Source organism: Apium graveolens, chromosome 11, assembly GCF_009905375.1.
Source record: "Apium graveolens cultivar Ventura chromosome 11, ASM990537v1, whole genome shotgun sequence".
NCBI lineage: Eukaryota > Viridiplantae > Streptophyta > Magnoliopsida > Apiales > Apiaceae > Apium > Apium graveolens.
The window spans coordinates 88,018,181-88,040,946 of NC_133657.1; the positions used below are offsets into that span (position 1 = coordinate 88,018,181).

The 22,766-nt window shown below is 43.3% G+C and overlaps 2 protein-coding genes and 1 non-coding gene across 3 annotated transcripts; 2 read left to right on the forward strand and 1 right to left on the reverse strand.

Annotated features, from left to right (window-relative positions):
• The first annotated feature begins 10,062 nt into the window (after window positions 1-10,062).
• Window positions 10,063-10,169, forward strand: LOC141698743 (small nucleolar RNA R71). The gene has a single exon (XR_012565247.1). It is a non-coding gene; the product is annotated as a small nucleolar RNA R71 (small nucleolar RNA).
• Window positions 10,170-13,403: 3,234 nt separating this feature from the next.
• On the forward strand, window positions 13,404-14,102 carry LOC141695674 (uncharacterized). Its single transcript, XM_074499903.1, has one exon. The coding sequence runs from the start codon at window positions 13,404-13,406 to the stop codon at window positions 14,100-14,102; it is 699 nt and encodes a 232-aa protein (XP_074356004.1).
• Window positions 14,103-19,306: 5,204 nt separating this feature from the next.
• LOC141698453 (uncharacterized) lies at window positions 19,307-20,482 on the reverse strand. Its single transcript, XM_074503147.1, has 2 exons — window positions 19,948-20,482; window positions 19,307-19,865 (listed from the first exon to the last, which is right to left on the reverse strand). Exons 1-2 carry the CDS (start codon window positions 20,455-20,457, stop codon window positions 19,572-19,574), a joined length of 804 nt encoding a protein of 267 aa, XP_074359248.1. The 5' UTR covers window positions 20,458-20,482; the 3' UTR covers window positions 19,307-19,571.
• Between the last annotated feature and the right edge of the window lie 2,284 nt (window positions 20,483-22,766).

Below are 22,766 nucleotides of genomic sequence, written 5' to 3' on the forward strand. Positions count from 1 at the left end.
GAGGATGGTGAGCTCGATCCATCACATGACAGTAAAATTCCCAACCCCCACGGGGGTAGGCTTCTTGAAGAGCTGTCAATACGAATCGAGGGTCTGCTACAACCAGGCACTCAGGGAAGCCGAGTCAGGAAATACATCGAAGGAGGGGGGAAAACCGGGTGAAGGTGATGTCCTCATGGAAGAGGTAGAGGGCAGGAAGAGAGTACGTCTTGAGGGACACGAGATTTGTAACATGATTTCAATCGAGGAATTGCCCGAGAACTATTTCGAGCACATGGGGATTCAGGTGGAACTGCGCCCAGGGGCCCTGCTGATGGAGGCCTCTCATCCCATCATGTTGGTATATGAGGGGATTATAGAAGAGGCAAGTGATGAAGAAGAGAGCCCTTTAACAAATCGCTACAAGACTCAGGAAAGGAAAGTGGGCACGCGAAGAAACAACAACTATGGATCTGCCCAACAAAATCACTCGCACAGTCACCATGATCTCTGAATACTTGGTAAATCCCGTTCGAGCTCACCAGCCTGAGCTCGAGGATACAGAAGGTTTGAAAATCACGGCAGTGGGAGAAACCAGTGAGGCTCGAGCAGACTTAGACCCGAGAATGCCCCCAATGGTTGAGAGGGCTGGGGCCGCAGAGGACACAATTCCGATCTTGGTAGACCCGAATGATCCTTCCGAGGTACTCAGAATAGGCTCTAACTTAAGCCCTGACCTAAGGGAAGACTTGGCCAAATTATTGAGGAGAAATTTGGATGTCTTTGCGTGGTCACACTCTGATATGATAGGGATTGACCCGAATGTCATGTACCACCGGCTCAACTTGGACCCAAAAAAGAAGGGGTTCAGACAGAAGAGGCGGCCGATTAGTGGAGAGAGGGAAGATGCCCTCAAAGAAGAAGGGATATCCTAAACAAAGCTTGCCCGAAGGATAGTTTTCCGCTACCCCGAATCGACCAGCTGGTTGATTCCACAGCTGGGCACTGTTAGTCGCTAAACACGTGTTAATATTACACGCAAGTATACGAGTTTGCAAGTAGTATAAGATATAAATCAGATTCGATCCCACAGAGACTGGATTGGTTAACTATCTATACGCACCTAAGCAACAATGTTTGGTTATTATTCAATGCAAAGACGATAACGAATTGAGAATGTTTATAACTAAGAATTATGCTAATTATTATAACTACGAGAATAAAATAGACTGAGTTAATATATATGACAGACATGGGATTCTAACTTCATTAAGTACTTCATTCAATAGCCTTATTATTCTCAACCTTAGCATGCAATGGTGACGACACTAATCAGACAACACAAAACTGATAAACGCCAACATTCGTTGCACGAGTATCATTCTACCAGACATCCACAAAAAAGATAGAAGCTGAATAGGCACCAATTATATTGAGACCCTATATGTCTATAGAATTTGACAACATAACGGTTTAAGCACAAGTTATCTATCATGATTACACAGGGCAAGTAAGATGGTTAAAAATTACCTACGAATCATGCAAAACAATACATGAACTTATGCTAGCATGGCAAGTTCTAAATCCTTAAATTCACTTTCGCTTCATTAAGAATTAACACACTATCTTATAAGTTCGCGACGTTCATAAGACGAATACGCACAACCAATACTAGGATATCATACAATCACCACACACTAAAGTATCGAATAATTTAAATAAAGGAATCCATAAATAAATCTGCTGGAACCCCACGATAACGATTAGCCCATATTCGAACTCATCGTCAACGTGGGTTCCAATTAAAACATGATATAGCAACGTAATCTTTATACGAATAAATAAACCAAAGTACAATCAAGAATACAGGTTCAACAAAACAAGAAACAAGCATCCAAATTACAACTCAAAACAAAGATTGACAAGAATAAACTAGATCGTCTTCGCCTTTGTTGAATTGTGCCAAAAAGGTCTCTTGTCGTCTTCTCCCTCCTTGTTGTCTTTAAAACTCTGAATCTCTGAATTTTTTCTTGAAAAATGACCTAAGTTCTGTTTATATAGCAGTCCATGCATCCCAGGAGTCCAGAATTCGAATTGCAAAAGAATTAGGATTTGTTTATCCCGACCCAGCGCGACCGCGCTGACTTTCTGTTCCCCCGGCGCGGCCGCGCGCAACAGTAGCTCGGGCGCGCCTGCCTTCTGCCAAAACTTTATTTTTTCTTCTTCTTTATTCCTTGCAGCTTCGAGCCAATCTTTCAAGCTTTTATTTCAACACATCCTAAACACTATATTAGCATCAAAACAATGCTAAATCACCTGATTCACGAAGTAAAGCCTGAAATGCAAAAACACTTGAAAACACGTTAAAACACAAATAACTTGAGTACAAATACACCAACTCAAAGATTATTAGAGCATAAATAAGTGTCATAAATGCCATTTAACACACCCCCAAACTTGAATCGTTTCTTGCCCTCAAGCATAAACAGACTCAAAGAACAAGAAATAAAAATGCATGAATGCAACTAATATAAATGCAACGATCCTCAAAAAATAACTAAACCAATAATCTAGCAACACCTTAGCAAATGCAATTATTTTGCCAGAGACGTGCGTGTGTGCAAATGCTTACAGATATACTATTGCAACTAGATCGACAATCATAACTCACTACTTATCAAAACAATCGCAAGTTTATAAACAGAATAAAAGCTAGAGTCAAAATAACTTATAACACTTCAATTCTTATATCGGAGTTAATCATGGATTCATGCTTTTATTCATATAAAATAAAACACATATGCTTATTTGATCGTGCAATGAGTGAGGTCCATAAAAGACTTATACAATAGTACCCATGTAGCGAACGTTAGGTTAGCGGATCCCAGATTATAAAAGCCTTAGGTCACTAGGCACAATGTCCCCTAAGAACTTAATAACTGGAGTACTAAAGAGCCCACTCGTGATTAATTATACATAACATTTATTCTTCTTTTTTTTTCTTTTTTCTATATTTTTTTTTCTCAGTTTCTGAATGAGTGCGTTTCGCTCCATCTCATTCAACCCTAGACTACTCATAAAAATATGAGCCGGCTACTAGCCATTTGACACCTAGCCACACACCTAGCAATGAAATCCAATTCTCCAATTTCTAGATATTCATATCTTTTATTATTAAGAGAATATCCTAAATTCTAAATATAAACAAGCGATTAAACCTCGACAGACCAACAAATCATGACTATGATCTAGCACTGTAGCAACCTATAAGACTTAGTGAAATACAAATGTCTCTAGCATGCAAATCAATCCAATAAGACTCAACATTACTAAATATGACATCACTACACTAGCATCAATATCACCAATTAATCGGAAAAATTATCTAAGGGAATCATAATATAATGCAAATGCATGAAACTACATGAACAAACTATCATAAAAACTACCAAAATAAAAAAAATATGGCAAAATATATGCAACTATATAAAATAAAACTATCATGAACATGCAAACTATATGAGACTCAAACAAACATATTCCTTCAACTACTACCCCCAAACTTAAAATATTCATTATCCTCAGTGAAGGCAATAGTAAGGCGGGTGGAGTGTCAGGTGTGTCCAGAGGTGGATACACGGAATCCTCACCAAATACTAGCCACTGAATTTCAACCCCGGTGGCTCTAAATGTAGTCCCTAGTGCCTGGGTGAGATCGCGTGCAAACCGACTGTGGATGTCGTGCATCACATCCATCCTCTTCGCAAGACGCCTATACTGCATCAAACTCAAACCAGCTCCCATATCTGCTCCTGCTGCCTCCTCCTGCTGCTGCGATGGACCGGCCTCCTCTCCCAACTCGGCTCTCCAAGCCGCCTTGCTAGCCTGCTGCATACCACCGGCATATAACTGAGGGGCTGGACGTCCTCCTGGTAGATGATCATAAGAATAACCAAGACCCTTAGGATCGGGCTTGCCGCCATACCACTCAACCATGTTGTGCAGCGTAGAACTGTCGATAGGAGCACTGGGAAGCTACAGCTGCTCATGTGCGGGCCAATGAACACCAACCGCCATACACAACTTCGTCACAACGGACGCATATGGAATAACACCTGTAGTACCTCCTCTCAAAAACCTCAAGATCCCCTAATATATCACCATCCCCAAATCAATATAATCACCCTGAAGAATAGCCCATAGCAGACGAGCACGCTCCACCGTAATCGCATGCACATGCGAAGATGGCATGATGTTAGCACAAATAAACGAGTTCCAAGCCCGTTCATACATGTTCATGCATGAGGCAGGGAAAATGGAATAATCAGTAGTTCCCTTCTTGAACTTCCAATGAGTCTCAGGTACACAAAGAGTAGCAACGATCAGATCCAAGTCGAAGTCTTCAGGAGTCTTATCGTTCCAAGTGTCCTGGCCCACCTTCCTCGCAGGCTGCTCAATCACTGATCCGATAGCCTCAGCACTGTACTCGATAGTCCTCTCCCTCACCACCGTAAAGCCATTCTTCTCCGCTTTAGCATTGGCATAAAACTCTCGCACAACACTCATGGGCACAGGAGCGGGAGCCTCACAAAAAGGTACCCAGCCCATCTCGAGAATCATCACCAACAACTTACGATCCCTCCCGGATGGCAGAAATCCTCTCTCCTTAGCAATAGGCTTTGAGAGAAGCCTCGTATATTCCTCCTCAGCCTCCGGAGTAGAGAACCTGGGCCTCACACCACTCGCAGTAGAAGAATAGGTGGCGCTGCTTCCAACTTGAGTTCTTTGCCTTTGGGGTGCCATCGAGATTGAATAGAGAGACTAAAAACTTAAGTGTTTAGAGAGAATATGTGTTTGAGAGTTTGTGAATTGGTGGACAATATGTATGTAAGTGTATGTATTTTTAGGTGGAGGGGTGTGAATTTGATAAGGAATAGAAGTGGGAATTGATTATGGGAATCGTGCGAATAATGGAATTGATAAGGAGAGGAAATTATGGGATGTGGAAGAGTAAAAATCGGGTTAGAATTGATTTTGGAATTAAAATCCCGATTTTCTCTTAATAAACTGCTATTTTTATTTTTTTTCTGAACAGGGGCTCGGCGCGGCCACGCGCTGGGATAGCGCGGTGCGCTCACATTCTGGAAAATCGGCGTGGGCGCGCTTGGTTACTGGAAAAACGGCACGGGCGCGCCCAGCTTCTGAACTTGGCCTCAAATTTTTTCCTTTTTCTGATTTTTTTGTGTTTTCTCTTTTCTTCTTACTTCCTCTACCTACTAATATACATCATACTTGGGTTGCCTCCCAAGAAGCGCTTCTTTTACATCGCTTGATCGACGTAGAATCTCGAGATCAAGTGGACAATAAAATGGCACTAACCACCTCGTGGGTTATCGTATCACCATAATAATGCTTCAACCGTTGACCATTTACCTTGAATGCTTGGCCTGGGTCATTCTCAAAAATTTCCACCGCTCCATGTAGATACACAGTTTTGATTATGAAGGGCCCTGACCATCTTGACTTCAAATTTCCAGGAAAAAGACGGATACGAGAGTTGAATAAAAGAACTTGTTGCCCTAGCACAAATTTCTTGAGCACTAGACCCCGATCGTGCCACCTCTTGACTTTCTCCTTGTACATTTTGTTGTTCTCATAAGCTTGAAGTCGAAATTCGTCAAGTTCGTTTAATTGAAGCATCCTTTTCTTTCCAGCTGCATCCAGGTCCAGATTCAATTTCTTCAAAGCCCAATAAGCTTTATGCTCGAGCTCCACCGGCAAATGATACCCCTTACCATAAACCAACTGAAACGGCGACGTTCCCGATGGAGTTTTATATGCTATTCTTTACGCCCAAACAGCTTCATCAAGCTTCAAAGACCAATCCTTCCTTGATGAACATACCACTTTCTCTAAAATGCGCTTTATCTCTTTATTGGATACCTCAGCTTGACCATTTGTCTGAGGATGATAAGCCGTAGCAATGTGATGATTCACATTATACCTTTTCATCATGGCAGTGAACTTGCGGTTACAAAAATGCGACCCCTCATCACTGATTATGACTCTTGGAGTCCCAAACCTTGTGAATATCTGCTTGTAAAGAAAATTAAGCACGACTTTCGCATGGTTCGTTGGCAATGCCTTAACTTCAACCCATTTTGACACGTAATCAACTGCCAACAAGATATACTGATTGTTGCAAGACGAGACAATTGGCCCCATGAAGTCAATTCCCCAAACATCGAAGACCTCAACCTCGAGAAGCACATTAAGAGGAATCTCATCCTTTTTAGTCATATTACCCACACGTTGACATCGATCACATTTTAAAACGAACTGATGCGCATCTTTTAACAATGTTGGCCAAAAGAAACCTACTTGAAGAACACGAGATGCTGTCTTTTCTCCACCATAATGTCCTCCATAATCCGTTGAGTGGCAATCTCGCAAGATCCCCCCCCCCCCGTTTTGCTGTAAGGAATACATCTCCTGATGATTTGGTCAGCTCCCTGGCAAAAAAGAAATGGTTCATGCCACATATACCACTTCACATCATGTAGAAACTTCTTCCTTTGAGCATAAGATAAGTCGGGAGGCATGATATTACTCACAAGGTAGTTCACAATGTCTGCAAACCACGGCTCTTCTTCTTGCACTCCAAACAGATGCTTGTCGGGAAATGACTCATTTATCAATGTCTTATCCAATGAAGTAGCATTACGATTCTCTAAACGCGAGAGATGATCAGCAACTTAATTTTCAGTTCCTTTTTTGTCCTTGATCTCTAGTTCAAATTCTTGGAGCAAAAGAACCCATCGAATCAATCTAGGCTTCAAGTCCTTCTTCGAGATGAGATATTGAATTGCAGCGTGATCAGTGAACACTATCACCTTAGTCCCAGGTAGATAAGATCAAAATTTCTCAAAATCGTAGACAATAGCCAAAAGTTCTTTCTCCGTAGTAGTATAATTCAGTTGAGCGCCGTTGAAGGTCTTACTAGCATAGTAGACCACATGAAATATGTTGTTCTTCCTCTGCCCAAGAACTGCTCCAACTGCATAATCACTTGCATCACACATCATCTCAAATGGTTTTTTCCAATCAGGTGCAGATATGATCATTACTGAGATTAGACTCTTCTTCAATGTCTCAAATACTGTAAGGCACTTGTCATCAAATTTAAAAGGAGCATCTTTCTCTAGTAAACTACATAATGGCTTTGAAATTTTCGAGAAGTCCTTGACGAAATGCCTGTAGAAACCCGCGTGACCAAGAAAACTGCGAATTCCCTTGACAGAAATAGGTGGGGGAAGATTCTCGATGACCCCCGCCTTGGCCTTATCCACCTCAAGACCCTTACTAGAAACCTTGTGCCCGAGAATTATGCCTTGACGCGCCATAAAGTGACATTTCTCCCAATTGAGAACTAAATTGGTCTCAACGCACCTCTTGAGAACATGTCCGAGATTTTGCAAGCATTCATCAAAAGAATCTCCAAAGACTGAGAAGTCGTCCATGAACACTTCCACATTCTGGCCAATCATGTCAGAAAAGATGGCCATCATACATCGTTGAAATATGGCTAGTGCACCACACAGACCAAAAGAAACTTGTCTAAAGGCGAACGTGCCGAATGGACAAGTGAAGGTAGTTTTCTCCTGATCTTCTGGAGCGATACAAATCTGATTATAACCCGAATAACCATCCAGAAGACAATAGTACTCATGAGCAGCAAACCTGTCAAGCATCTGATCAATGAAGGGTAAGCGAAAGTGATCCTTCCTAGTGGCCTTGTTTAGCTTCCTGTAGTCCTTACAGACTCTCCACCCCATGACTGTCCGTGTAGGAATAAGCTCATTCTTCTCATTTGCTACCACAGTAATACCACCTTTCTTTGGTACACATTGAACCGGGCTTACCCATGAACTGTCAAAGATGGGATAAATGATTCCTGCATCTAGCCACTTAAGAAATTTCCTTCTTTACTACTTCCTTCATGATTCGATTAAGTCTTCTTTATTGCTCGACTGTAGGTTTGCTACCTTCTTCTAGCAGAATTTTATGCATGCAGTAAGAAGGGTTGATTCCCTTAATATTTGCTATGGTCCATCCAATTGCCGATTTGAACTCTCTCAGAATTCTCAAAAGCTTTTCCTCATCGCTACCTGAAAGGTCAGATGCAATAATAACAGGCAGAGTAGATGCATCACCTAAAAAAGCATACCTCAAATGTACAGGTAAAGGCTTAAGCTCAAGAGTGGGAACTTCCTCAATAGAAGGCTTGAGGCGTTTAGGAGCCTTACTCAATTATTCCGTTCTAAGATATTCAAAAGGCATATCGATCTTCCTTTTCCAGGGAGAAGCATTCAAATACTGCAGTTGCTCATCACCTTCGTCATCTTCACTGTCTGAATTTCCCAACAAGGCTTTTTCTAAAGCATCAGACCTTAGCATTTGATCAAGTTCCGATGTGATCATAGAATCGACCAACTCAACTTTTAAGCACTCCTCATTATCAATAGGAAATTTTATAGCATTGAACGCATTAAAAATCACATCATGATCCAACACTCGCATTGTAAGCTCCCCCTTCTGCACATCAATCAAGGTTTGGCCAGTTTCCAAGAAAGGCCTTCCCAAGATTATGGGAATCTTCTTATCCTCCTTGAAATCAAGAATGACAAAATCAGCAGGGAAGATGAGTTTATCCACCTTGACCAAGACATCCTCCACAATACCTCTCGGATATGTAATAGAACGGTCGGCCAACTACAAGGTCATGTAAGTTGGTTTGGGATTAGGCAAGTCCAGCTGTTTGAAAATTGACAAAGGCATCAGATTGATGCTAGCTCCCAAGTCACTCAAGCATCTGTTGAAAGACACTTTTCCAATAGTACATGGAATAGTGAAGCTTCCTGGATCTTTAAGCTTCGGAGGCAACTTCTGCTGCAGCACAGCACTGCATTCCTCCGTGAGAGCGACAGTCTCTAGATCATCTAGCTTCACCTTCTGAGAGAGAATACCTTTCATAAACTTTGCATAACTAGGCATCTGCTCGAGAGCCTCAACGAAAGGTATGTTGATATGAAGTTTCTTGAACACCTCCAGAAACTTCTCGAATTGCTTATCCGACTTTTTCTTCTGCAGTCTCTTAGGAAAAGGCGGTGGAGGATAGATCTGTTTCTCCCCTGTATTACCCTCAGGCAGAGTGTGCTCAACATTAGTCTTTCTTGGTTCCACTTCTTCATCCTGCTGCTCTACTTCTTTCTCAGCTCCAACTTTTTCAGTCAACTCTTGAGTTTGTTCGGGATTAGCAACCTTTCCAGACCTCAAAGTGATTGCCTTTACCTGCTCCTTAGCTTCCTTCTTTCCTGGCACCTCATTGTCACTTGGCAATGTACCAGGTTCACGATTTAGCAAGGCATTGGAAATTTGCCCAATTTGATTTTCCAAGGTCTTGATAGAAACAGCTTGACTCTTGCACATGAGCTTCAACTCCTCTAATTCAGATTTTTTATTAGCTTGTTGCAGCTGGAGTTGTTGTTTTGGTGCATACTGCGGTTGCTGAAAACCAGGGGGTTATACTGCTTAGTTGGATACTGATGATAAGGCTGTTAAACCGCATTCTGAGCATTGCTCCAACTGAAATTAGGATGATTGCGGTTGTTTGGATGATAGGTGGCTGGCACAGGTTGCTGCGATCGCTGGAAGTTGCTCACGAGCTGAGCTGATTCATTCGAAATTGCGCACTGATCAGTCTCATGGGCACCGGCATAAAACTCACAGACACTAGTGATTTGATTAACTCCATAACTAGCCAAAGTGTCCACCTTCATTGTCAAAGCCTTAAGTTGGGCAGCTATAGCAGTTGCTGCATCCAACTCCTGAATTCCTGCAACATTTCCATGAGTCAGTCTCTGGGACGGATTCTGGTACTCATTAGCAGCCATCAGTTCAATAAGTTCATAAGCTTCATCGTAGCTCTTAGACCACAAGGCTCCTCCTAATGCTGCATCAAGCATGGTCCTAGAAGTAGGACCCAATCCATTGTAGAAATAGTTGATAATCATCCAATCAGGCATGCCATGGTATGGGCACTTCCTTAGCATCTCCTTATATCGATCCCAAGCCTCACACAGAGATTCACCAGTTTGTTGCGCGAACTGGCTAAGAGCATTCCTGATTGCTGCAGTCTTCGCCATGGGAATAAATTTAGTGAGAAACTTTTGACCAAGATCTCCGCAAGTTGTGATAGACCCTGCCGGTAGAGAGTGTAACCAGCACTTAGCTTTGTCCCTCAAAGAGAATGGGAAGAGTCACAGCTTGATAGCATCTTTAGTCACACCATTGAACTTGAAAGTGTCGCAGATCTCGATGAAATCCCTGATGTGCATGTTGGGGTCTTCGGTAAGAGAACCCCCAAACTGAACTGAGTTTTATATCATCTGGATCGTGCTTGACTTGATCTCAAAAGTGTTAACCGCGATGGCTGGTCTAATGATGCTAGACTGAATATCATTAATCTTAGGCTTAGAATAGTCCATCAAAGCCTTCGTATTTTCTGCTTGATCACCCATAGCTACTATAATTGGCTCTTCAACTTTCTCTTCTTCTTCTACCTTCTTTTCTTCCTCAAAAACTTCCCTACGAATAACCACAAGTTCTTCCTCGGCTTTATCCAGTGTTCTCTTACGAGTACGCGAACGCATATGCATACACCCTCGCTAGATCACCCGAAATAAAACAAGGAAACAAATAAGTAACAATGTCCGAGTCAGTGAACTTTAACGACCACTGATGGAAAGCACATAAACTAGTAATTAACACTGCAGTCCCCGACAGCGGCGCCAAAAACTTGTTAGTCGCTAAACACGCGTTAATATTATATGCAAGTATACGAGTTCGCAAGTAGTATAAGATATAAATCAGATTCAATCCCACAGAGACTGTATTGGTTAACTATCTAAATTACGCACCTAAGCAACAATGTATGGTTATTATTCAATGCTAAGACGATAACAAATTGAGAATGTTTATAACTAAGAATTACGCTAATTATTATAACTACGAGAATAAAATAGATAGAGTTAATATATATAACAGACATGGGATTCTAACTTCATTAAATACTTCATTCAATAGCCTTATTATTCTCAACCTTAACATGCAAGGGGGATGACACTAATCAGATAACATGAAACTGATAAACGCCAACTTTCGTTGCACGAGTACCATTCTACCAGACATCCACAAAAGAGATAGAAGCTGAATATGCACCAATTATATTGAGACCCTATATGTCTATAGAATTTGACAACATAATGGTTTAAGCACAAGTTATCTATCTTGATTACACTGGGCAATTAAGATGGGTAAAATTACCTACGAATCATGCACAACAATACATGAACCTATGCTAGCATGGCAAGTTCTAAATCCTTAAATTCACTTTTGCTTCATTAAGAATTAACACACTATCTTATAAGTTCGCGATGTTCATAAGACGAATACGCACAACCAATACTAGGATATCATACAATCACCACACACTAAGGTATCGAATAATTTAACTAAAGGAATCCATAAATAAATCCGCTAGAACCCCACGATAACGATTAGCTCATAATCGAACTCATCGTCAACGTGGGTTCCAATAAAAACATGATATAGCAGCGTAGTCTTTATACAAAAATAAACCAAAGTACAATCAAGAATATAGGTTCAGCAAAACAAGAAACAAGCATCCAAATTACAACTCAAAACAAAGATTCACAAGAATAAACTAGATCGTCTTCGCTTTTGTTTAATTGTGCCAAAAAGGTCTCTTGCCGTCTTTTCCCTCCTTCATGTCTTTAAAATTCTGAATCTCTGAATTTGTTTCTTGATAAACGACCTAAGTTATGTTTATACAGCAGTCCATGCATCCCAGGAATCCAGAATTCGAATTGCAAAAGAATCAGGATTTGTTTATCCCGACCCAGCACGGCCGCGTGCTTCACCAGCGCGGGCGCACTGACTTTCTGTTCCCCCAGCGCGGCCACGCGCAACACCAGCACGGGCGCGCCTGCCTTCTGCCAAAACTTTATTTTTTCTTCTTCTTTATTCCTTGCAGCTTCGAGCCAATCTTTCAAGCTTTTATTTCAACACATCCTAAACACTATATTAGCATCAAAATAATGCTAATTCACCTTATTCACGAAGTAAAGCCTGAAATGCAAAAACACTTGAAAACACGTTAAAACACAAATAACTTGAGTACAAATACACCAACTCAAAGCTTATTAGAGCATAGATAAGTGTCATAAATGCCACTTAACAGGCACGCACTACTTAGCTTTATGGATGCTTATTCGGGATATAACCAAATCCCAATGTATGGGCCAAATCAGGAGCACACCTCCTTTATTACTGATCGGGGCCTCTATTGTTATATTGGGATGCCTTTCAGGCCCTTAATGCTGGGGCCACCTATCAAAGGTTGGTGAACAAGATGTTCAAACATCAGTTGGGGAAAACCATGAAGGCCTACGAAGATGATATGCTTGTGAAGTCAAAGGAGGCAAAGGATCATTTCCGCCACCTATCAGAAATGTTCTAGATCCTAAGGGAGTACAGGATGAAGCTCAACCCCCAGAAATGTGTGTTTGGGCCGAATCAGGGAAGTTTTTGGGGTTTATTGTCAACCATAGAGGCATTGAGGCCAACCCCGCCAAGATATGAGCCCTACTCGAGATAAGATCCCCTCGACGGGTGAAGGTTGTTCAAAGCTTAACGGGGCGAGTGGCTGCCTTAAACCGCTTCGTCTCAAAGTCCTCTGACAAATGCCAGGAGTTCTTCAAAGCAATTAAAGGATGGGGAGGAATTTTGAGTGGACATAAAAGTGTGAGGAAGTCTTTCAGAACATAAAGAAGCATCTTAGCAGTCCTCCAATGTTGTCCAACCTAAAGGCAGGTGAGACTCTGGTCCTATACCTGGATGTCTCTGACTTTGCAGTAAGTGTGGTACTGGTCCTATAGGAGGATGGTATCCATCTCCCAGTATACTATGTGAGTAAAAGGATAGCCGACGCGGAGACTCGATACACAAGCCTCGAGAAATTAGCATATTCTCTTATCCTGGCCTCCTGAAAGCTCAGGCCCTATTTTCAGGCACACGGGATAGAATTACGAACCTCCTATCCCCTTAGGCAAGTAATGCACAAATCGGATTCTTCTGTTCGAATGCTGAAGTGGACGGTTGAGCTCGGCTAGTTTGAGGTGGATTATAAGCCAAGGACCGTAATCAAAGGCCAAGCCTTGGCCGATTTTGTGCTGGATTTTCCTCCACATCAAGAAGTGGAGCAGGGAGCCCTTGATGTCATACCTAGTGTAGAAGTGGTCGGGCTGGAAAGCCAAAATAATGCCCCATGGTGGAGCCTATTTATGGATGTAGCCTGTAATGGAGATGGGGCAGGAGCTGGAATTGAGCTAATCAGCCCAGAGGCCGACAAGATCAGACGGGCGACCCATCTGGCTTTTCATGCAACCAACAATGATGCTGAGTATGAGGCCTTGATCAACGGTCTCAAGCTAGCTCTGGAAATGAAGGCGGAGAATTTGAATGTGTTCAGTGACTCCATGATTGTGGTCTATCAGATAAACGGGGGGTACCAAGCTAAGGGGCCAAGAACAGAGCTCTACCTGAAGTGTGCGCAAAGGATAATTATGAGGTTCAATGAGGTGAGGTTAGAACTGATTCCGCGCATGCAGAATGAAGGTGTGGACGAGCTGGCTAAGCTTGGCTCGCGCCGTGAGGCCACTTTGTTAGGGGTCGTGCCCCTTGATATACAGAGGCAGCCTAGTGTGCCCGAGCACGAGGTGGGCAGCCTCAGTGATGACCTCGGCCCCATGTGTATGACACATATCTTAGCTTACATACAAGAAGGATCACTCCTGGATGAAAAGAATGAGGCAAGAAGAATAAAATACAAGGCATCCCGCTATGTGATATACGATGGGGTCCTATACAGAAGAGGGTTCAGTGTGCCCCTCCTCAAGTACATAGATGGGGATGAATGCAATAATATCCTAAGGGAAGTACACGAGGGCATTTGTGGCAATCACTCGGCGGTAGCACTCTAGCTCAAAAAATCCTCTGTCAGGGTTACTATTGGCTAATGCTGAAAAAAGACGTCTTTGAAATCTCTTGAGCTTATGATAAGTGTCAGCAATATGCCAATTATTATAACAGCCCCGTGTCCCCTCTCACATCCCTCATGAGCCCTTAGCCCTTTGCTATGTGGGGAATTGATCTGATTGGAGAACTCTCGAAGGCCAAGGGAGGTGTCAAGTATGCGGTCGTTGCGGTAGATTACTTCATTAAATGGGAAGAGGCCGAGCCTTTAGCCACTATCACGACCAAAAAGCTCAAGGAATTTCAGCACAGGACCATTGTGTGCCGCTATGGCATCCCTTACAAGTTAGTATCTAATAACGGGAAACAGTTTGATAGCATAAAAATACGGGAATGTTGTGAGCAGCTGGGAATTCAGAAGAGTTTTAGTGCAGTTTTCCACCCCCAAAGCAATGGGCAGACGGAGGATGTTAATAAAATCATAAACACACCTTGAAGGTAAAGCTTGAAGAGAAGAAAGGAACATGGCCAGAGGAGCTCACACAGGTCCTGTGGTCTTACAACACGACCCCCTGAACTACAACTGGAGAGACCCCTTTTCTTTGGTGTATGGGTGTGAAGCCATGGTGCCCGTTGAAGTAGGGGCACGATCTTTTCGGAGGGATAACTATGACTCAGAGGCAAATGGGGTCAACTGTCGACTCTACTTGGACATGATTGAAGAAACTCGGGAAGATGCTCAGATTAGGATATCAGCATATCAACAGAGGACAGCAAGGCACTACAACAGTAAGGTTCGAGCCCGGACTTTTAAGGTGGAAGATTTGGTTCTACGCCGGGTCATGCCAAACACCAAGGTGGTGAGCCACTGAGTCTTTGGGGCAAATTGGGAAGGCCCCTACATGATAAAATCAGTGCTCTGGAGGGAACCTACCACCTCAATGATATGCAGGACAAGTTGATCCCGAGAGCCTGGAATACGGAGCACCTCCGCAAGTATTATCAGTAATATTATTCTTCTCAGACTTAGTATTATCTTAAAATATTCCTAAGTCTGGTGGGTAGTGCCATATAGGTGCCTCCCTGAGACCACAAGCATGTAATCCTTTTACTTTCCATTATCTATGAATGAACGATTGATAATTATTTGTGCAGGAGTTATAACCCTAGACCAGGAGTGGCATGAGTTAATCTCTGACAAAGGAAGAAGAAAGTGAGCTAATCTGATTTGAATTGTATGGCTCGTATTATGCAAGGAGAGGATACAGGAACAAGATGCGAGCCCATGGGCCCGACTCGCTAATGCAAGTACACATGCAACAATTGTAAGTTAGCAGTGATGTGAGCCTGTTTTACTTAAAATTATCATTGATTTTACTTGGTTGGACAATGATGCGAGCTGGTGGGTTCGACTCGTTGTCAAGGTGTAACACCCGCCATACGCGAACAGGGTTATGATAGCCCTTGGTCAGTAGGGGCACGGTAAGTTTACACAAAATAAAGGAAGTTATCAAAGAAAATCAGTTAGCACAATAAAGGTAAATACGGGCACAAAGGACTTGACAATTTATACAAACAAGTTATAAATAGTTACGCCCCAAGGCAAGAGATCTCAAATACATATGCGAGGCGAGTAGGGTGCCAGCTTACACATTCAAAAGTCTATCTTAAAATTAAACTAAACTAAGGCTTGTTAGCCTCTGCCTCCTTACAAGCTTGCTCAGCGGAGAGCCGGGCCTGCTCGGCTATTTGAGCATCCCTCTCCATCTCCAGCTTCAGCTTCTCAGCATGCCTAGTTGTACCAGCGCCCAGAGCACCCCAATCGAAGTCAGGATCCTTGCTGATAAAAATTTCATGAAGTTCCTAGCCCCCAGGTTCCTAGCATCAGCGAGGGCGGCCTTACGGCCCGCAGTCAAGGCGGAAACTGACCCCTCCAGCTCGAGCACCTTCTCCTCGAAGGCCTCTTTCTCCTTCTTCCGTGCATCTGCGGCCAGGTCATGGGCCTCCTTCTGGTCCCTAAGCGCCTTCTCATGAGCAGCGGACAGATCAAGCATCTTCTGGTTGTAGTTATTTACAAGCTTGACTTTATCCTGCCCGTGCTCGCTGACCTTGATCTGAAGGGACTTTACCTTGGAGTCGAGCTTTATGTTGGCCTGGCTGATGGCTCACAAGCCATCATTTGACTTGTCAGCAGGAGCACAAGCCGTAGGAGCTGCCCTAATCAGGGAAGAGAATGGAACACAGCAACCAGTCTACTATGTAAGCCAGGTCTTAAAAGATGCAGAAACAAGATACCCAAGATTGGAAAAGTTTGCCTTTGCTTTGGTTACAACATCAAGGAAACTCAGACACTACTTCCAAGGGAGGGAGATCAGAGTAGTGACAAATCAACCACTAAGGAAAATACTCCACAAGCCAGATGTCTCGGGAAGACTTGTTAATTGGGCTGTGAAATTGAACCAGTTCAACCTAAGCTTCATTCCCAGGACTGCAATCAAAGCTCAAGCTCTTGCAGATTTCATAATCGAATGCAACTTCCCGGAAGAAGACCAAGAGCCAATGGACACGGATCAGGAGCCAAAAAAGGAAATTAGTATGGGAGCCTGGACCTTAAAGGTAGATGGTTCTTCAACAACCGAGAGGTCAGGAGCCGGACTCATACTCAGGAGCCCAGAAGGATTCAAGATTCAGACAGCTATATCCTTCAGCTTCCCAGCAACAAACAATCAAGCAGAATATGAGGCGTTGATCGCAGGACTAAAGCTCTCCCGAACTCTAAGGGTCCAGGACTTAAAAATCTACAGCGACTCTCAGATAGTGGTCAAGCAAACAAACAGAGAATACATAACGAAGGACCCTACTCTGGCGAAGTACCAAGCGCTGGTTCAGAGCTACTTAGCCTCAATCCCAAGCCACCAAGTCCTCCAGATATGCCGAGAAGAAATGAAGAAGCGGATATCCTATCCAAATTAGTCCGGAATTCATCAGATCTGGACTGCTCAGTCTACTTCGAAGAACTCCACAAACCATCCATTGACTCCGGAGAGGTCTTGGAAATAGAAAGCACCCAAAATTGGATGACTCCCTTCATAAACTACTTGGACAAAGGGGAGCTCCCAGAAGATAAAGGAAAAGCTCAAAGATTGAAAGCAAAAGCAGCCAAGTTCTTCCTCGAAGAAGGAGTACTCTACCGCAGGACCTTCTCATCTCCTATCCTAAAGTGCATCAGCCCAGAAGAAGCAAAGTACTGCTTGACAGAAGTACATGAAGGAATATACGGAGACCACATGTCTGCCAAAGCCCTAGCTCATAAGATCGTAAGACAAGGTTACTACTGGCCAACAATTCATCAGGATGCAATAGAATTCGTCAAGAAGTGCAAGGAGTGCCAGCTCTTCAGCAATGTGTCCCGGATAAGCCCAGTCCTACCATCCTCAGTCCTGTCACCTATCCCCTTCGCTGTTTGGGGTATTGATATCATGGGACCCTTCCCTCGAGCAAAAGGAGACCTCAGGTACCTACTAGTCACTATTGATTACATGACAAAATGGGTTGAAGCAAAAGCAATAAGGACAATCAATCAGCAAGACTGCATAAAGTTTATGGACAACATTTTGATGAGATTCGGGATACCACGAGTCCTAGTATCAGACAATGGGCCCCAATTCATCGGATCAGAGTTCGAGTCTTACCTCCAAGAGCGCGGGGTCAAGCACAAAAAATCATCAGTGGCATATCCCCAAGGAAATGGCCAAGTAGAAGTAACCAACAGAATCCTACTCCGAGGTATCGAGAAAAGACTCAAAGAAAGCAAAAGCAAGTGGCCAGAAGAACTACAAAGCGTACTTTGGTCCTACAGGACAAGCCCAAGGACAAGCACAGGAAAAACTCCATTCAAACTAGCTTACGGAACAGAAGCAATGCTGCCCATTGAAGTGGGTTCTCCTTCCCACAGAGCAATACACTTCGAAGAAAAAGCAAATGAAGAAGGACTCAAAACAAACATGGAACTAATTGACAGTAGGAAATACAAGCTGTGAAAAGAATGGAGAAATACAAGGAGAAAACGAGAGAGCATTTCAGTAGGAAGTCAAGAGTCAAAAACTTCCAAGTTGGAGACCTAGTCCTTCGAGACACTGAAGCATCAGACCCCACAAACACCGGAAAGTTAATGCCCAAATGGGAAGGACCATATAAGATCAAAGAAGTCCTCAGGCCAGGAACCTACAAGCTCTTGAACATGGATGCCTCAGAAGTCCCAAACACTTGGCATGGACTAAGGCTAAGGAAATTCTATCAGTAGTAAAGCAAACAAAGCAACCAAAACACTTGTAGCCAATATTGGCAAGCAACCAAAATGTTTCTCATTCTACATTGTATGAATGATCAATGAAAAGCTTTCTCTTTAACTTGAATATTTTTAGAAATCCATCACTAGTCCGGACAGCCTATTAGTCAGGACTAGAGCAACCAAATTTTACTTAGAATTAATTTTCTAACTAAAAGCAACCACTAGTCCAGACGAGCCATTAGTCAGGACTAGAGCAAACAAATTTTACTTAGAATCAATTTTCTAACTAAAAGCAACTACTAGTCCGGACAAGGCATTAGTCAAGACTAGAGCATCCAACTTTTACTTAGAATTAATTTTCTAACTAAAAGCACCCACTAGTCCGGACAGCCTATTAGTCAGGACTAGAGCAACCAAATTTTACTTAGAATTAATTTTCTAACTAAAAGCAACCACTAGTCCAGACGAGCCATTAGTCAGGACTAGAGCAAACAAATTTTACTTAGAATCAATTTTCTAACTAAAAGCAACCACTAGTCCGGACAAGGCATTAGTCAGTACTAGAGCATCCAACTTTTACTTAGAATTAATTTTCTAACTAAAAGCACCCACTAGTCCGGACAACCTATTAGTCAGGACTAGAGCAACAAACTTTTACTTAGAATTAATTTTCTATCTTAAAGCAACCACTAGTCCGGACATGCTATTAGTAAGGACTAGAGCAATCAACTTTTACTTAGAACCAATTTTCTAACTAAAAGCACCCACTAGTCCGGACAAGATGATTAGTCGGGACTAACCAGCAAAATTATACTTGGAAAAATATTCTAAGGCAAAAACAAACTACAGAAACAAAATAAAATAGCATCAAGGAAAGAATTCATTACAAATTCACCGGACTCAACAAAGTCCGGAGCAAAGTACGAATATTACATACATCAAACGTATCAAAAAGTCTTTAACAAATAGAAAGTCAAGCGTCCGGAGCACTGGGAGGAATGAAACTGGGACAGGGGCCGTCAAATGGCTCCGGTTCCCCCAATCCGAGCTCAATGTCTTCCTTAGCCTTGATAAACTCGGAGACGAAGCTATCCCAATCGGTCTCCGGATTAGTCTTGATGTGTCGCTCAGCAACCAGCCAGCAGCGAGCTATCTCCGGAGCACCAGCATTGGCAAGGGCCCTATCCTACTCCTCGGATCTTTTAAACTCATCTATAACCTCAGCCTCCGGACGAACAGCAGACATTTGCCTCCGGAGCTCTGCCAATTCGGATTTTAAATCAGAAACCTCCCTCTCTGCTTTATCAGCCCGGATAGTCACTTCGTTCAGATTCTTGTTCAACTCGGACAAAGAGTTATCCTTCTCAATTATTTGGTTTCGGAGCCGACTAATCTCAGCATCCTTATCAGCAACAGCGCTCCGGAAACCTTTAATCTCATTATAAGCAAGAGAGGCGGATCCGGCCATATATCCACCAAGCTACAAAAGACAGAAAAACTTAGAAAAATATTCTAAGTCAAAATAACACAATAAACAAGAAGCAAGAACAGAAAGAAAATACCTGACCCCAGAGCCGGGAACACTCCTTCATTGTGGCATCGAATCCGGACCCATTCATCTTACCCCACTGAGTTTGAGTCGGAATCCCAGCCATGAAGCGAGCCACCCTCTCCTCCAGCACCGGACCATCTTCATCCGGACTATCAACATCAACTGTTTTCCCTTTGCCAGCCCCGGACCCAGAGCCAGCTTCATAGTTTTGAGCCCTAGGACGTTTCGACCCAAGAGTCCGGAGCCTCTTCCTCCTCCGCCCAGAATCAGCACCCGGAGCCTCCCCAATAGGACCTAAATCCTCAAGATTGTCAAACTCATTACCCATATCCAACTCAACATTACGCTCCGGAGTGGATTGGTTCACAGGAACTTCGGGCCCCGGATTGGGGACGGCATTACTCTGCGATCCCTCCTCAGCCGAGGCGTTCGATCCGGAGCCAGCAACAGCATTCTTCTTGGGCAACTTGAAAGCCTTGCCCAGACCTTTCAGAGCATCACTGTACGCTGAAGACGACATGTCCGGATTGTAATGGGGCAAACCTGCAAAGATAACCAAAAACACAAGTCAAAACTAGTACAGAATCAAGGCAAATAAAGAAATACAAGAAATATATAGAAGGTCCGGACAAAAAGAAACTACTTACACCCTATTCTATGCATAGTCCTATACATCATAAACGTATCCCGGGTCATTTGAAAACCCAAGCATTCACAAAATGCAAAAATCATCCGGAGCGCATCTCCCCGGAGAACATCCCTTCGGAAACTAGTCCGGACTCCTTCAGCAGCTATGTAGGGAAGATAAAACAAATCCAAGCCCCTCAGCATGATAAGCTCTCCATTCCAATGCTTCAGAGAAGACTGCTGAATCACTGGCCTATAAGAACCCCCATAACCGCACTCAGCAGCCCGAAACCGAAGCTCATAAAGAGGGGTCTGACCAGACCGGACCAAATGAAATAAGTGATGCCATAGTTTAAAAGTGGGCTGAACTTTAAACTTATTACAGGTGGCAATAAACCAAGTCATCCATTTTATTCCATTGGGCGTAATCTGCATCGGAGAAACCTTATATACATATTTGCACAAGTGCTTGAGAAATAAGTGCCAGTGCGGGTTCCACCCGGACCGGAGATGCTCCAGCCATACCGGAACAAACCCATCAGACGGCCTATGATAAATCCTTTCGTCCGGAGTTGGCCACCTCCACTCAATCCGTCGATCTAGTTGAAAGGCAACCCGGACTGAAGAATCCTGCGCCTCATGGTCCAAGGCGGCGTATTCCTCCTTCAACTCATAGGGCTCCTTAGCCACTATGCTCCCAGCAAATTTCCTATCCAACTCTTCCTGATTGTAAGGCCCCGGAGCCGCGTTCTGCTGCCTAGCGTATCCGGACCTAATGCTCCTATAGTAAAAGCTATCCTCAATTTCCTCACTCTTAGTCACGAAATACCCGAGATTCTCAACCCATAGCCCCTCCGGACTACACGGTACCTTCCTGGAGGAGATCTTAGCAACCGAAAGCTTCGTTATGGCCTCGGAGTCCGAAGTAGAAGCTTTCTTACCCATTTCAACCCGCTCAGAATCACCAGAATACTCAGAATCCGAGCTAGATGGCCCCGGATAGCAAGTTATGTAGGCCTTGGCAAGAGCTTTAGTCCGGACCATAAACCTAAAACAAGTGACAAAGGTTAGTCTATAACCCTACAGTTTATTTATTTTCAAAGCTAGATGGTCCGGACTACCCTATTATCAATTTTATTACAAGTCAAACGTAGACAGTCCAGAGACCCAATCCAAAAGAAAACAAAACTCCAAAACTCAACAGGAGCTCCGGACTGCGAGAACCCCGAAGTTAAACACCCAAAACTAGCCTAATACTCCGAAATCAAATGACACATTAACACAAAAACAACAACCAATTACGAGCTCCAAATCCTACCCTATCAGTCCGGACTAGTTATCCAAGTCCGGACCCTAACAGAAAACCCTAATTCCAGAAACACTATCAAAACAGAATCAAACACCAAAAGTATAGACAAAAACACACACATATACACATACATACAAAAACATCCAACAAAAACCAAACACAATAGCACAAATAAAAAATTCAATACACCAGCAAAATAAAAGAATGGAACAAAAAGCAGAAAAGCAGGGGAAAAAGCTTACAAAGTAGAGATAACGGAGACGACCAAGAACCAACCACTGGCCAAGCTACAGTGACAGGCGGCGACGGCAAGAACGGCAAAGCAAAACTCCAGAGAAAGAAAGAGGAATAGAAAAATTGAAGAAACAATAAAAACAAAACAAACACCACAACACCTCCTTTTATAGGGGGGTGAAAAACTAAACAGCCACACCACGTGGCACGATCCTAGCCGCCCATCACGAGCGGTCATTATTGGAGAGTCATTATTACAGCACGTCTTTTGAAAAAGACAACTGTAACAATTCAAATAATTGGGCGGAAATTCCCCAAAACCGTTTCAACTTCCAGGTCCGGACTATGCAACTCAAGTTAATCCGGACTGGGGGGCAAGAAAAGCTCAACTCCTGCTAAGGACAACAACCTTAGTCCTGATTCGCCGAACTCAACCAACTCCGGACTGGGGGGAAAGAAAAGCTCAACTCCGGCTAATGACAACCACCTTAGTCCTGATTCGCCGAACTCAACGAACTCCGGACTGGGGGGCAGAAAAGCTCAACTCCGGCTAATGACAACAACCTTAGTCCTGATTCGCCGAACTCAACGAACTCCGGACTGGGGGCAAAAAAGCTCAACTCCTGCTAATGACAACCACCTTAGTCCTGATTCGCCGA

Coding starts and splice junctions, on each gene's coding strand:
- LOC141698453 (XM_074503147.1), bottom strand. CDS start 20,457: ATGTCGTCTTCAGCGTACAGTGATGCTCTGAAAGGTCTGGGCAAGGCT. Junction 19,866..19,947: donor GTTCCCGGCTCTGGGGTCAG/GTATTTTCTTTC, acceptor TGTCTTTTGTAG/CTTGGTGGATATATGGCCGG.
- LOC141695674 (XM_074499903.1), top strand. CDS start 13,404: ATGGATGTAGCCTGTAATGGAGATGGGGCAGGAGCTGGAATTGAGCTA.